The 12521-nt window shown below is 47.9% G+C and overlaps 1 protein-coding gene across 1 annotated transcript; it reads right to left on the bottom strand.

Annotated features, from left to right (window-relative positions):
* Positions 1-4811: 4811 nt before the first annotated feature.
* On the bottom strand, positions 4812-12453 carry sav1 (salvador family WW domain containing protein 1). Its single transcript, XM_056296053.1, has 5 exons — positions 12021-12453; positions 10762-11238; positions 7937-8207; positions 7114-7269; positions 4812-6665 (listed from the first exon to the last, which is right to left on the bottom strand). Exons 1-5 carry the CDS (start codon positions 12112-12114, stop codon positions 6452-6454), a joined length of 1212 nt encoding a protein of 403 aa, XP_056152028.1. The 5' UTR covers positions 12115-12453; the 3' UTR covers positions 4812-6451.
* Positions 12454-12521: the final 68 nt, after the last annotated feature.

Genomic DNA, 12521 nt, shown 5'->3' on the forward strand with positions numbered 1-12521 from the left:
GGTATTGGCTGGTTACTGCTCCACCGATGCATCCAACTAATCTAAAGCTATTTATGGACTCTAATGTTGATGTGTAGGGCGAGGCTGGGGGAGGGGTGGGGGGGTCCTCTTGAACAGGGGCCGGCTTTAAAAAAAACAAAAAAACAAAAACCAGTTGCCATGTTTTATGTTGTCCTCTAGCCCGGGAACCAGCCGAATTCGCAAATGCTAATTAGTTTCGCAAATGCTAATTAGTGTGGCTCCTCTCAGTTAGTTTTCCGTTTCCAAGGGGCGTTATTAACGGGCGCGGACTCCGAGCCTCTGGACGCAATTGGTTAGAACTACAACCAATCAGAGCAGCGGAAACGTGTGACGTGGCGCTTAAACGTTCACCAAATCATCCCGCGACCCTGAGAGCGGGATATATATATACATTTTTTTCGTAATGTGTGTGTGTGCGTGGTGTTAGTGTGTGTGGTGTTAGTGTAGATAGCGGGACCGAAAACTACAGCACTTATGATCCTAATTCTTTTTGGAGGTGGTGGGTATTGTCTCAGAGTAAGGGAAAAATCCCAGAAAATTAAAATTATGCATAATTATGCATAAATATGCAAAATACGAATTTCTCTAAAAATGGCTAAAAACCACTTTTCTCGGCATTTCAGGTGATTCTGAGCATCTTTGATTTTTTTCACCTATATAAAAAAAAATGTTCTGGGACTTAGAAATGTTTGGGCATTATGCAAAATATATGCATTTTTGCAAAAATGCACTTATGATCCTCATTTTTGGGGGAGGTGGTAGGTATTGTTCCAGAGAGGACCAGAAAAATGGCAGAAAATTAAAATAATTATAATAATTATGCATAATTATGCAAAATATGCATTTTCTAAAAATGGCTAAAAACCACTTTTCTCGGCATTTTAGATGATTCTGAGCATCTTTGATTTTTTTCACCTATATAAAAAAAATTTTCTGGGACTTAGAAATGTTTTGGCATTATGCAAAATATATGCATTTTTGCAAAAATGCACTTATGATCCTCATTTTTTTGGGGAGGTGGTAGTTATTGTTCCAGAGGACCAGAAAAATAGCAGAAAATTAAAATAATTATGCATAATTATGCAAAATATGCATTTTCTAAAAATGGCTAAAAACCACTTTACTGGGCATTTCAGATGATTCTGAGCATTGGGGGGGGGGGGAGTTGGAGTGGGGTGGGGGGTTTAGGGGCAGGGGGAAGGCGGTTAGCTGGCAGGATGAAGAGGAGGGAGATTTAGACGGGTGGAGAACCAAACCGCTACATTGTAGCGGGGCCCTTCTAGTATATATATATATATATTTGGATGGACGTCAGAAGTGCAGCAAACATATCTTCCTTATAAACAAAAGCTGTAAGTGCGGTTGTTCGTTGTTCTTTTAGAGAAACTACTAGTCTTACACTGTCGCCTCTGTACGTCCGTCTCTGATTGGCTAACCCCACCCGACCCTTAACCAATCAAACCACCGGAGGCAGCGAGTACTAGCCGGTCAGAGGCAAGAGTCCACGGAACGGGGGGCTGGGGGCGGGGGGTAAGGCTTGTACGTCACCATATCAAACCCGCCCCCATATTACGTAAACGGCTGTGATTGGTCCGACCCGGTCCAGGTCGGCTGGAAAGCTGAAACGGGAGGGGAGGCCAGACGGTTTATGTCAGAGCCAATGTAAAAACACAAGCTTGCAGATTCAGCCGGTTCCCAGGCTGTTGTCCTTCCCCTGTAATGTTTATTTATATCTCACATCAGGTGTATTTCCGTTTTGTACTGAGGATGAATGATGGGCAAATCTGGCTCCATTTGTGAAGATTGTTACGCTCTCCTCTCCCCCCCCCGCCCCCCAAACCTATGGCCGTTCATAGGAAGCCTATGCCCACGGTGGAGACGTCAGACGGTGTACTGTACGTTAAACCACGGAGCTTACATACTTCATGAGCATGGAGAAAGACCAGATTCACCTGTCCTACTTTCTTCTTGTGGGAGGTTGGGGTTGGACATCAATTTTTAAGCGTTCATTTTCTGACAACAGATGTGGATCAGGGAATAGTTCTGTGCTGGCTTGTTCTGTCTCCAGCACTACACTAACACACACGGCGGTGGGTGAAATGTAGGCTACAAAGAAAACAAAACACAGCACCGAGAGTTTACACATCATCACAGCTACTATAATCGCTCACGTCATAGTCTGCTTGCGGTGTCTTTGTAATTTTGCACTCTAAAAGAGACCCACCACCACCACCCCGAGCCCTCTTTTTGTATGTGTGTGTGTGTGTGTGGTGCTTTGGCAGTGAATGGGTAAACTATGTTTGGTTGCATTGTGCTTTGTGGAGGTGGGTGAAGCCATTGTTTCGTTTCTCGTTGAATGTTCCAGCAGATCCGTGGAATGCAGGTCTGCCGTGGCGCCCGCCGAGTCAAAGATGGATGTAAACGATACGCGGCCAGCCAAGTCACTCCTCGCTCACTTTACGGGGGCTATCCGTGGAAACCGCTGCATGGTGAAAAGAAGCCAGACCCAAATGTTTTACCCCCCTCACCCCCACCCCCATCCCCACTGCAGCTTGTGTCTGTAAACTAACAGCTTGTGTTGATAACGGCGCTTTCCCCCAATACTTTGGCTTCATGTGGACTTTTACTGTGCATTTATACACTCACTCTCTCTCTCTCCATATGTACCCATCAGCCGAAACATTAAAACCACCTGCCTAGTATTGTGTGTAGGTCCCCCTCGTACCACCAAAACCCTCTAACCCATCGAGGCATGGCCTTCGCAAGACCTCTGAAGGTGTCCTCTGGTATCTGGCACCAAGACCTTAGCAGCAGATCCTTTAAACCCAGTAGGTTGCAAGGTGGGGCCTCAATGGATCGGACTCGTTTTGCCAGCACATCCCACAAATGTTCGATCGGATTGAGGTCTGGGGAATGTGGAGGCCAGGGCAACACCTTGAACTCTTGGGTCATGTTCCTCAAACCATTCCTGAACAACTTTTGCAGTGTGGCAGGACACGTGATCCTGCTGAAAGAGGCCACTGCCGTCAGGGAATACAGCTTCCATGAAGGGGTGTACCTGGTCTGCAACACTGTTTAGGAAGGTGGTACGTGTCAAAGCAACATCCACAAGAATGCCAGGACCCAAGGATTCCCTGCAGAACATTGCCATGAGCATCACGCTGCTTCCGCCGGCTTTCCTTCTTCCTTATAGTGCATCCTGGTGCCATCTCTTCCCCAGGTAAATGACACAGGTACCCGGCCGTCCACATGATGTAAAAGAAAACGTGATTCATCAGACCAGGCCACCTTATTCCATTGCTCCATGGTTCGGTTCTGATGCTCATGTGCCCCTCGTAGGTGATTTCACCTGTGGACACGGGACACCATGGACACTATGACTGGTCTGCAGCTACACAGCCCCATAAACAAGCTGTGATGCACTGTGTGTTCTAACACCAGCCTATCATAGACGGCATCAACCTTTTCAGCAATTTGAGCTACAGTAGCTCTTCCGTGGGATCGGACCAGACAGGCTAGCCTTTACTCCCCATGCGCATCAGTGAGCCTAGGGTGCCCGTGACCCTGTCGCCGGTTCACCGTTTGTCCTTCCTTGGACCACTTTTGGTAGGTACTGACCCCTGTATACTGGGGACACTCCGCAAGATCCACCGTTTTGGAGATGCTCTGACCCAGTCGTCTAGCCATCACAATTTGGTCCTCGTCAAAGTCGCTCAGATCCTTACGCTTGTCCATTTTTTCCGCTTCCAACACATCAACTTCAAGACCTGACTGTTCACTTGCCGCCAAATGTATCCCCACCCCTTGACAGGTGCCATTGTAATGAGATAACCAACGTTATTCAGTTATCGGCCAGTGGTTTTAATGTTTTGGATGATTGGTGTATATACCCCCCCCCCCCCCCCCGAGCTCTTCACACAAGCTTGGATCACAGAAAGCTCACAGCTCACTGTAAAATTGTTTACATTACAGACAAATCTGCAGCGTCGACTCGTTCGCCGTGTGGATCGTTTTTCACCTGCAAGTGTGGGACAACAGTCATTAGTAAAGCATGACCCAGGTTCAAAGCTTCGGGGGTTTTACCTGCATCAAGACAGGTGCCGTCAGAGGCACAGCGGCTACTTTATTAGTCTTCCACGAATACATGAGATCAACTGTAGCGTGAAGCCTTCCGGTAAAGAATCACAGGAGTCCATGTGACGTTTTGGGATAAAGGCTGCAGGTTGGAGCATCATGTCGACTCGGTGACGGGTATAACCCAACACATACACGTCAACTGAACCCAACGGACTGCACAACCTGCTAGAAAAACAACAACAAGGAAAATAAACGGCGGGATGACCCGATGTGATTCTTTACCTGAAGCGTCAACCTACAAAGCCACCACGATCAACATTTATTAAAACCGGGGAACGGTCGGGGCTTCGGCGTCACCAAACGGAGCGACCTCTCACGAGTTCTCTCAAGTCAAACTGCTCATTTTCAACATATTGTGCTGCCAAATTTCAGTTACGAAGACTTAGCCAATAAAAGCTGGACCAAACTAAACACAAGACTCGAGTTTCTGTTTCGATTTTATGTCGACTCGGCGCCAATTTAGGGGGGGGAAAAAAAACCCCAAAGTGGAGTCTGTAAAATTCTGTTGTTTTTTTTGTTTTCATTCAAGTTGTTGGTATAATTCAGTTCAGTTACTGCCGTTATTTTCCACGGGAAGCGCCTCGTGGACGTGACGGGTGTGTGTAACGTCCACGCAAGAGGCAGCGAACACAAACTTCATAGGGGCGTTTTGTTTCTTCACAGCAGATTTTATTGCTTATGTCCTATATTTGGAATCCACAACATTAGATATCTACACACTAGTGACACCGTTTTGAACAGATATGATGAAGGCCTTCTTGCATAATACCAGACTCATTAAAAAAAAACAAAAAAAAAAAAAACACCGGGTTTCGGTTATTCAGTGGTGTAATCCACCACTCGTCAGACCTCCTGCGACATTCACAAACAACTTGATTCAGACTCACCTGCGTGCAAGTCCTTCCAAACACCCCTGACCGCTTATTCTCACCGGGAACACCGCTGTGGAGGTGTAGGAAGCCGCCGGGCGTTTACAGCTCGACGTTATTCCGAGCCGGCGTTGCCAACAGGTAGGAGTCGGAAGACGGGTGCCGATTCCTCAGATTTCAGGAAGTTCCTATGTGCAGAGTTTTTGTCTCTAAGAGGAGTGCTTGGTTAGTGACCGATATGGGATACGCCTCCGAAGAGCCGAAGCTTCCCTTTAAGCAGAGAGTAGGCCGTGTCAGTCCGGGAAAATATGGCATTACATACCAAAAAGCATAGAACATTCACAAACGGAAATAACGACACAAAATGGATTGCACTTAAAAAAAAAAAGAAAGAAAGAAAAAAAGACAAAAAAACCTTACACATCAACTGAAGTCTGAGGGTGTGGCTTAAGAGTTCCAGTAGCTTATTTATGTTTAATTACACACATAATCCTAATATTCCTGACTTGCAGTAATGCCGAGAGCCAAGAGGTGCTCAAACCACCGCATCACGTGATGCTTCATCTGCTGAGATTAAGGTCTTTAAATAAAAGACGTGATTTCATATCAAAACTTAAATAGCTGACAGTTTTAGCGGATTGTCTTATAGAGGATATGTCGCTCAAGAGGAATACGCACTTTTGTTGGGAATACCATTTTGGTTTGTGGGGGCTGCGAATACACAGCGCGTAGCAAAAGTATGTGTACACGAGGCAACTTACAGTTGGCAGCGAATGGGTTGACGCGACCCACCTTTCTCCCCGCTGAGAAAATGACCGAAAAGCCATTTTACACAAGGTATGACGAGCGGATTTTTGCAAAAACGCAGCCCCTTTTGCTGAAAAGGCACGATCACAAGGTGTTCTAGAATAAAAAGAGCAGATCCCCGCCAAAAAAAAAACCCCCAAAAAGAAAAAAACAAAATCTCAAACTCTCAAACTTTTGTCTTAAAAAAAAACAAAAACAAAAAAAAAACGAAAGCATCAATCCACGGATTCAGTTTTCAGGACCGCGGCTCTCAGTGGCACAGCAAACGGTCATTTCATTTCTGTCCATTCCAGATGCAGCAAATTACAATTTCCTTATTCTTCATTGGAGTGTTTTTTGTTTTTTTTTTGTACCCGGTCGTTCATCGTTTGACCAACAGTCGAGAATGAAAGGGGCCCCTGACGTCACCAACGTGAGGCGATTGGGGCTCTCTGGCTTTCAGGCTGATATATTTGGATCAAGCAAAGGCACAGATGTGTTTGTTGAAGATGCAATTAAGAGCCGATCACGACTTCAAAAGGAAACCCGGACCTCTCCCAAAACCATAGAAAACCCAAGAGGAGGTGTGGCACAGCTCCGATGCAGACAAACGTGTGGTCTCCGCCGCATGTTGAGAGTCACATGTTTCCTATGAAGTTCTTGTTGGATTGCTGGGTGTACCACTGCTGCCGCTGCTTGCGGGCGTCCACCTCTGACAGAAGGGCCTGCCGGTAAGCCTCGTACGACTTGACAATGTGCTCCAGCTCCTTCATGAAGAGCAGCTTCAGCATGCCCTGGTAAGTATCCAGGTCAACCAGCTGGAACAGCTCCCATTTCAAGATGTGGTCGTACCTGGTTTGCAAGGACATTAAATGGCATCTTTAAGCCAAAGGCTAACCTGTTACCCAAACACACCAAGCCTGTCCAACACCTCCACTGTTAGATCCTTAAGGTTTGCACAAGACAAAACTATGATTAATATAAAGTCAGAACGTCAGGTGACAATTTACTGTCTGATCATGGAGGGAAAAGGTCAAAGTTGAATCAATGGCAACAAGGCTCTAAATCAAAAACAACCAACTCACATTACTTGTTTGTGAAACTTGAGGAAAAACGCTCCAATTATGGATTGGGGTTCGATGAGAATAACTCCAGGGCATGTTAACTTCAGCTCCATATATTAACAGATAGTGAAAAGTAACATCTTGATAATAGCATTTGGAATATTCGGTTGATTAAACGTTTACTAGGAAGAACTCATTTGCCCGGCAGAGTATAGCCTATCATCTGTACTACTCACTTGAGCGGGGCACGGGCATACACTTGTAGCCAGTCCGGGATCTCAGCTGTATGGTATGGGTTAGCTGGCACCAAGACAGGCTGGTTCCTCTCAGCGGGCCGGGGCTGATAGGTCACAGGCGGTGGTAGCGGTGGGGGCTGGTCATAGCGAGGCACACTGGAAAGGACAGATTCGTACTTACATGGGTGCACATTGCACAACTGGGAGAAGGTTTAGCCCCAGTTTGGCATTTTACACATAGTTACAATGCAGGCTGGTAAAACCCAAGTCTAACTCTGAAGCTTTTCCAAGCAGGCTTCGGGTGAAATGTAGCGGGGGGACATCCTGGCCTGGTTTCCAGTCCATCACAAGGCGCACGTACAATGTACGCAGTCATGAACCAACTGTTCATACATGTGCGGCATTTAGTCTCCAATTCACCTCAGATGCTTGTCACAGAAAGTTGAACCAGTTCATCTGGACAGAAACGTTCCACTTAGATGAACCGACTCAACTTTGTGGGATTTCCTTACCTGGATTATTGAGTTTTACACTAAATACTTTGTATTAACCATAGAAGGCCTTGGAACCATAGAAGGCCCAACAACACTGGCTGAGGGATTCAGGCCCTCTATCATATAACCACATGTCCTGGCCAATTCACAATAACGACTAGCCTATTCACTGCCGCTGAGCCAACCGATTAGTCCTCATCTGGAGACCCCTCCACTCCCTTTCCCCCTTACCTCTTCCACCCGCCTGTGCTCCACAAACATACATTTCATACCAACTGAAGATTCTTGGTTACCGAATTCCCCTCCCCGCTTATTGTATTTGTAAATACCTCGGGGCACATGGATGACGGTACTGTGCCCTCTTGTTGATGTGGTCAACATAGTAGACCCCAAACTCCGCCGACTCCACCTTCTCCCAGCCCGGAGGGAGCCCTTCCCTCTCCAGAGGGTGGCTCCAGTGGGTGGTGTTGGTGTTGTGGTCGATGTAGTACTTCCTGCCACGGATGGTCCAGTCCACAGTCCAGCCCGCCGGGAGGGGGAGTTCCTCCCCCGTCAGGCTGGAGAGGTTCCCCAAGGACTTGGCCTGGATGCGACCTATGCCTGAAGGGAAAAAAAAAAGAAAAAGCAAACGTTTTTTCTTTTTTCCACTTTAGAAAGCCTGAGGGAGAGGGAGAGATTTCTGACAAACACCGAGTGGATCTGCTGCCAGCAAACATCGCCTATGGGAGAGGAAGAGAAAGAATGTTTTGGAAAAGTTCCCCGAGAACGGCGTGGACTTCCTGTATGGAAGATGTCATTTTTAGGACAGGAATGTCTTCTATTTAAAAGGCCATTCTGACCAGCTAACTGCACAAACACAAGCACAACGGAGGAATGCAATGAATCACATTCACCAAATGAAACCTGATGCGTTGTTGAAGCAGTTTCAGATATTTCACGGAATTGCAATATGATGCAAAGTAAAAACTGCAACAACTGCTGGTGCATTTTTTTTAAAAACGGTAATGATTATGAACGGAGATGATGATGATGAAGTAGTTTTGATGCGCAGACCCCTGTAGCTTCTGATTCTGTCTGCTGGTGAATGGTAGGAAGAGGGAAGTGCAGCCACTTGTGGACAGGAAGGCAAATCTCTCTGCACGGCCAAACATTTACACAAAGGCTTTTCACTGAGGGGGAACATATGGCTGATACACCCATACACTCAGCGAGAACAAGTAGGGGGGTGGGCTTACTCAACAGGTTCTGTATCTCAGCCAGGGAAGAATGCCAGTGAAGAATGTCAGGCTAGCAGTCTTTCAGAAGACTTACACTAAGCAAAGACTCGAAATCATCTTAAAATGAAAGGACCCAAACAGACCAGGGATCGGGGTTAAACTGCGGTGGCGTATAATTAAAAACGCGAGATGATGTGCATCGTATCCAGTTGAGGTTAACCCCAAACCCAACACCATCTCTTTTCCCCTAGCCTGGGTTCCTATTCTGCCCCAATACTGCACATTAACACAGCTGCATACCCATACATTCACTTGGCTCGTATCCTGACCAGGGTTTATATTCCCTCTACACACGCGTACTATAAATGTGCTGTGTAAACGGAGTTTGATACGCTGATAGAATGACAAGTAAAGAGAACAATTTGTGGAAACGGCAGATAGAACCTGATAAATTCTGCACGACAGTGACGGGAACCGCACCGGAGTTTCTCCGCCAGCTGGTGAGTGAAGGGTCGGAATGCGAGAGCGTTCCACCAAACACACACGCCTCCTCTTAAACCACCACCTCATCATCTCGACCCTGTTCTTCAGCGTCGTCCCTCCAGCCAGAGTCTGAAATCACTGCGAAGCTGAGATTCAACGTGTCAGAGGAACTCCACTAAAGAAGCGGCTGAACTGCTGCGATCCTCTTGGTCACAACCATAAAAACATAACGACTACCGATACGAGCAAATTTATGACAAATGGAAACCTCTAAAACAACTGTTCCAAATACGAAGTGGAAGAATTTTACTTTTACTTGAAAACAACTATGTCGCCCTTACCACCCGTGCTAAACTACGACAAAAAAAATGTACATGACGACAACATTTAGCTACTTAAAAAAGTGGGTTAAATCTGAAGTGAGTTTAGGACAGTGAGCTGGCCAGACGTGTGTGTGTGTTGTGTGTGTCTCACACACACACACACACACACACAGCTGTACTTAAGAAAGCAGATGAATCATAGTAGCCTGGGGTTTGAAATGTTTGACTGGGGGCGGTGTGAAAATTGCTAGTTTGTCTCCAGGAAGAATGGAACAACAGAAAGGCTGAAAAACGCTGTGACTCCTGACACTTGTTTAAGTTCGGTCCAAACAAAGCTCTAAGTTATGCGAGAGCTGGTCCCTGGGATAACACTAATCCATACGCACTATGTTGACATATAAGCCACAAAATAAAAAGGCTCCCTATCTTTTAGGATGGGTTGGAAAATTCCAGCGAGAGCAGACCCTAAATCCTCAGTCCCTACCATTTATCCCATGGAAACCGTACAGTAATTGTACACAGTTTACTACGCAAGGCGTAAACATCGAAATGTTTCACTCTTTAGGCTCAACTCAAGTCGGGTAGCTTCTTTTTTTTGTTTTGTCGGTCTGTATGAACACGCTTTCACGGTGGCCTCTTTGACGCATAAAAGCCATCCTTACTGGCCTGACATTCCCGAATACCAATCTTTATTTGTTTTTCTAGGAAGTTCTAGATGTTTCCAAATTATCAAGTATTTCAAGGGACGGAAAAATCTGCCCTGACATTTCCCCATAAAGCACAATAAGAAATGCTACCGATGTTAGCCGGCCAATGTGATCTCCCAGATCTAGGATGCAAGAAACCTGTGTGCAGAGAGACTGTCAACTAGCATGATTCCCCACCTCTGGAGTCTCAAATAGGAGCTCACTGGCCAATCCCAGCCTGTTAGAGCTGTCCTCTTTGGTTCTTCCTCTTCTCTGTAACTCATACTCAGATTCTAGTGACGATACAAACATCTTTGTGTACAAGCCCTTACTTTCAGTTATTTGAGTGAGAAAAAAGACTGGATAGAACACCCCATCCTGCATGCATCACGCAACCCAGCTGAGGATGACAATGCGAAACTACCAAAACACAATCCCTGCTTACCAGCTGGAGGTCTGCTGGGGGCCGGGGGAGTGTGCTGTGGCGGTAGTCTTTGGAAGTTGTGTTCGTTGTGTTCATAGTATCTGTAGTCATCGTGAAACCGGTCCGGCAACCGCCTGGGCTGACGCTGCTGCTGGTTGTCGTAGTACGGTTCGGATGGGTAGTAGTAGCGGGTGGCGTCCCCGTTCTCGGACATGGGATTCACGTCTGTGAGGAAGGACTGCGAGGAGCCACCATACTCGTGGGGCAGGTCTCCCAGGCTGCGGGGAAGGTAGGGGGGCGCCGACATGCGGTGGCTTTCTCGCCGTGCCACCTCGTGCGGAGCCCTGTGCACTGGGGTGCGGAGGAAACTCTTGTTGCGGGCCACCACTGGCTCACGGCTGGGTGCCACCGGGTAGGCGGACGGCCCCATCTCTGGCAGCGGGACCTCTGTGCGTCTAGGGATAGTGGGTCCATGGCGGATGAATGAGGGCATAAGATCTGCAAGTAAGGTAAATAGGGGGGGGGGGAGTCATCACCATCTCAAGTCCCTCAAGTGACAGAACACAGGCAAAAGTAGGTGCAGCCCTTTTAGACCCACGCCGCAATAATTCATAAAACAGGCACAAGTTGTGTATAACATCTCAGTAGCCAGGGTGGCAGTAGAAAGTTAATCATTTCATTACTATTCATTCCTGGTTAGTTACTGTGGAGCAGAGGTGCAGTCAGCAGTTTATACCACAGTAGCAACACTAATCACACAAAACATCAACAACAGTCCGCAACGTTTGCATCACGCTTCTCTATACAGAAGTCCACCATGCGTTTAAACACACAAATATCTCAATACAGAAGCCCACCATGCGTTTAAACACACAAATATCTCAATACAGAAGCCCACCATGCGTTTAAACACACGAATATCAAGTCAAGTCATCTCAACGGCTCCCCTGCCAGCGACTGGGGCAGGCTAGCCCTTAGCTTCCCCCTTCAACACCGTAGCGAGCCGTTAGCATTTAGCAACCGGGATGCTACGTCGCTGAACTTTTCGTGTTGTTTAAAAAAAACCCAAAACAAACCAACGGTCACCGCGAATAAACCGCTCGCCGGTGCGCCGACGGGCAGCGGCGGCGAGGGGGAGCCGGGCTCACGGCACACTCGGCTTCGGGCTTGCCGACCACAGCCGGCCAACTTTGCGTTAGCGACTTAGCCGCTAGCCGCTAGCCGTTAGCCGCTAGCCGGCTGGCTACCTGTTGCGCTCCCCCCAGCTAGCTTGAACTCACTTCTGAGGAGCGGCGACGTCTCCTTCTTCACATACTTCCCGTGGACCTCGGCCGGCTTCGACGCTTCGCTTTTGCTTTTCTTTCGCGAGAGCATCACTCCAAGCGTGGGGGGCACGTCAGCGACGCGGCGCGGTGACTTCCAAGCACATTCTGCGGAGGTTCGCCGTCGGCGCCCTGCGGTCTTCGGAGAGGTGGCCGAGGAGGGCGGCTCGCATTTTAAGTCAAGGCTTTGGAGAACGTCAAAGCTTAGCGAAGCCGCTCAGCCCGGGCTAGCTTACAGCGTCGGCCGCCGGATGCGCCCCTGTGCTGGCCGCGGCGCTCCCTCCCTCCCGTACGGCGCAGTGGTGGGACGGCTGCTCGTCAACCCCGTCCTGCCCAGCGCTCCCATCCCCGACCGGCACGCCTTCAGCGTCCACTTCCACGCAAAGGTGCGCAGAACGCATACGAGGCGGCCATAAGGCAAGAGACGAGGCGAGGCGACGAAGCGTGCGCGTCCACGTA

The sequence above is a fragment of the Lampris incognitus genome, chromosome 16, assembly GCF_029633865.1.
Source record: "Lampris incognitus isolate fLamInc1 chromosome 16, fLamInc1.hap2, whole genome shotgun sequence".
Lineage (NCBI taxonomy): Eukaryota > Metazoa > Chordata > Actinopteri > Lampriformes > Lampridae > Lampris > Lampris incognitus.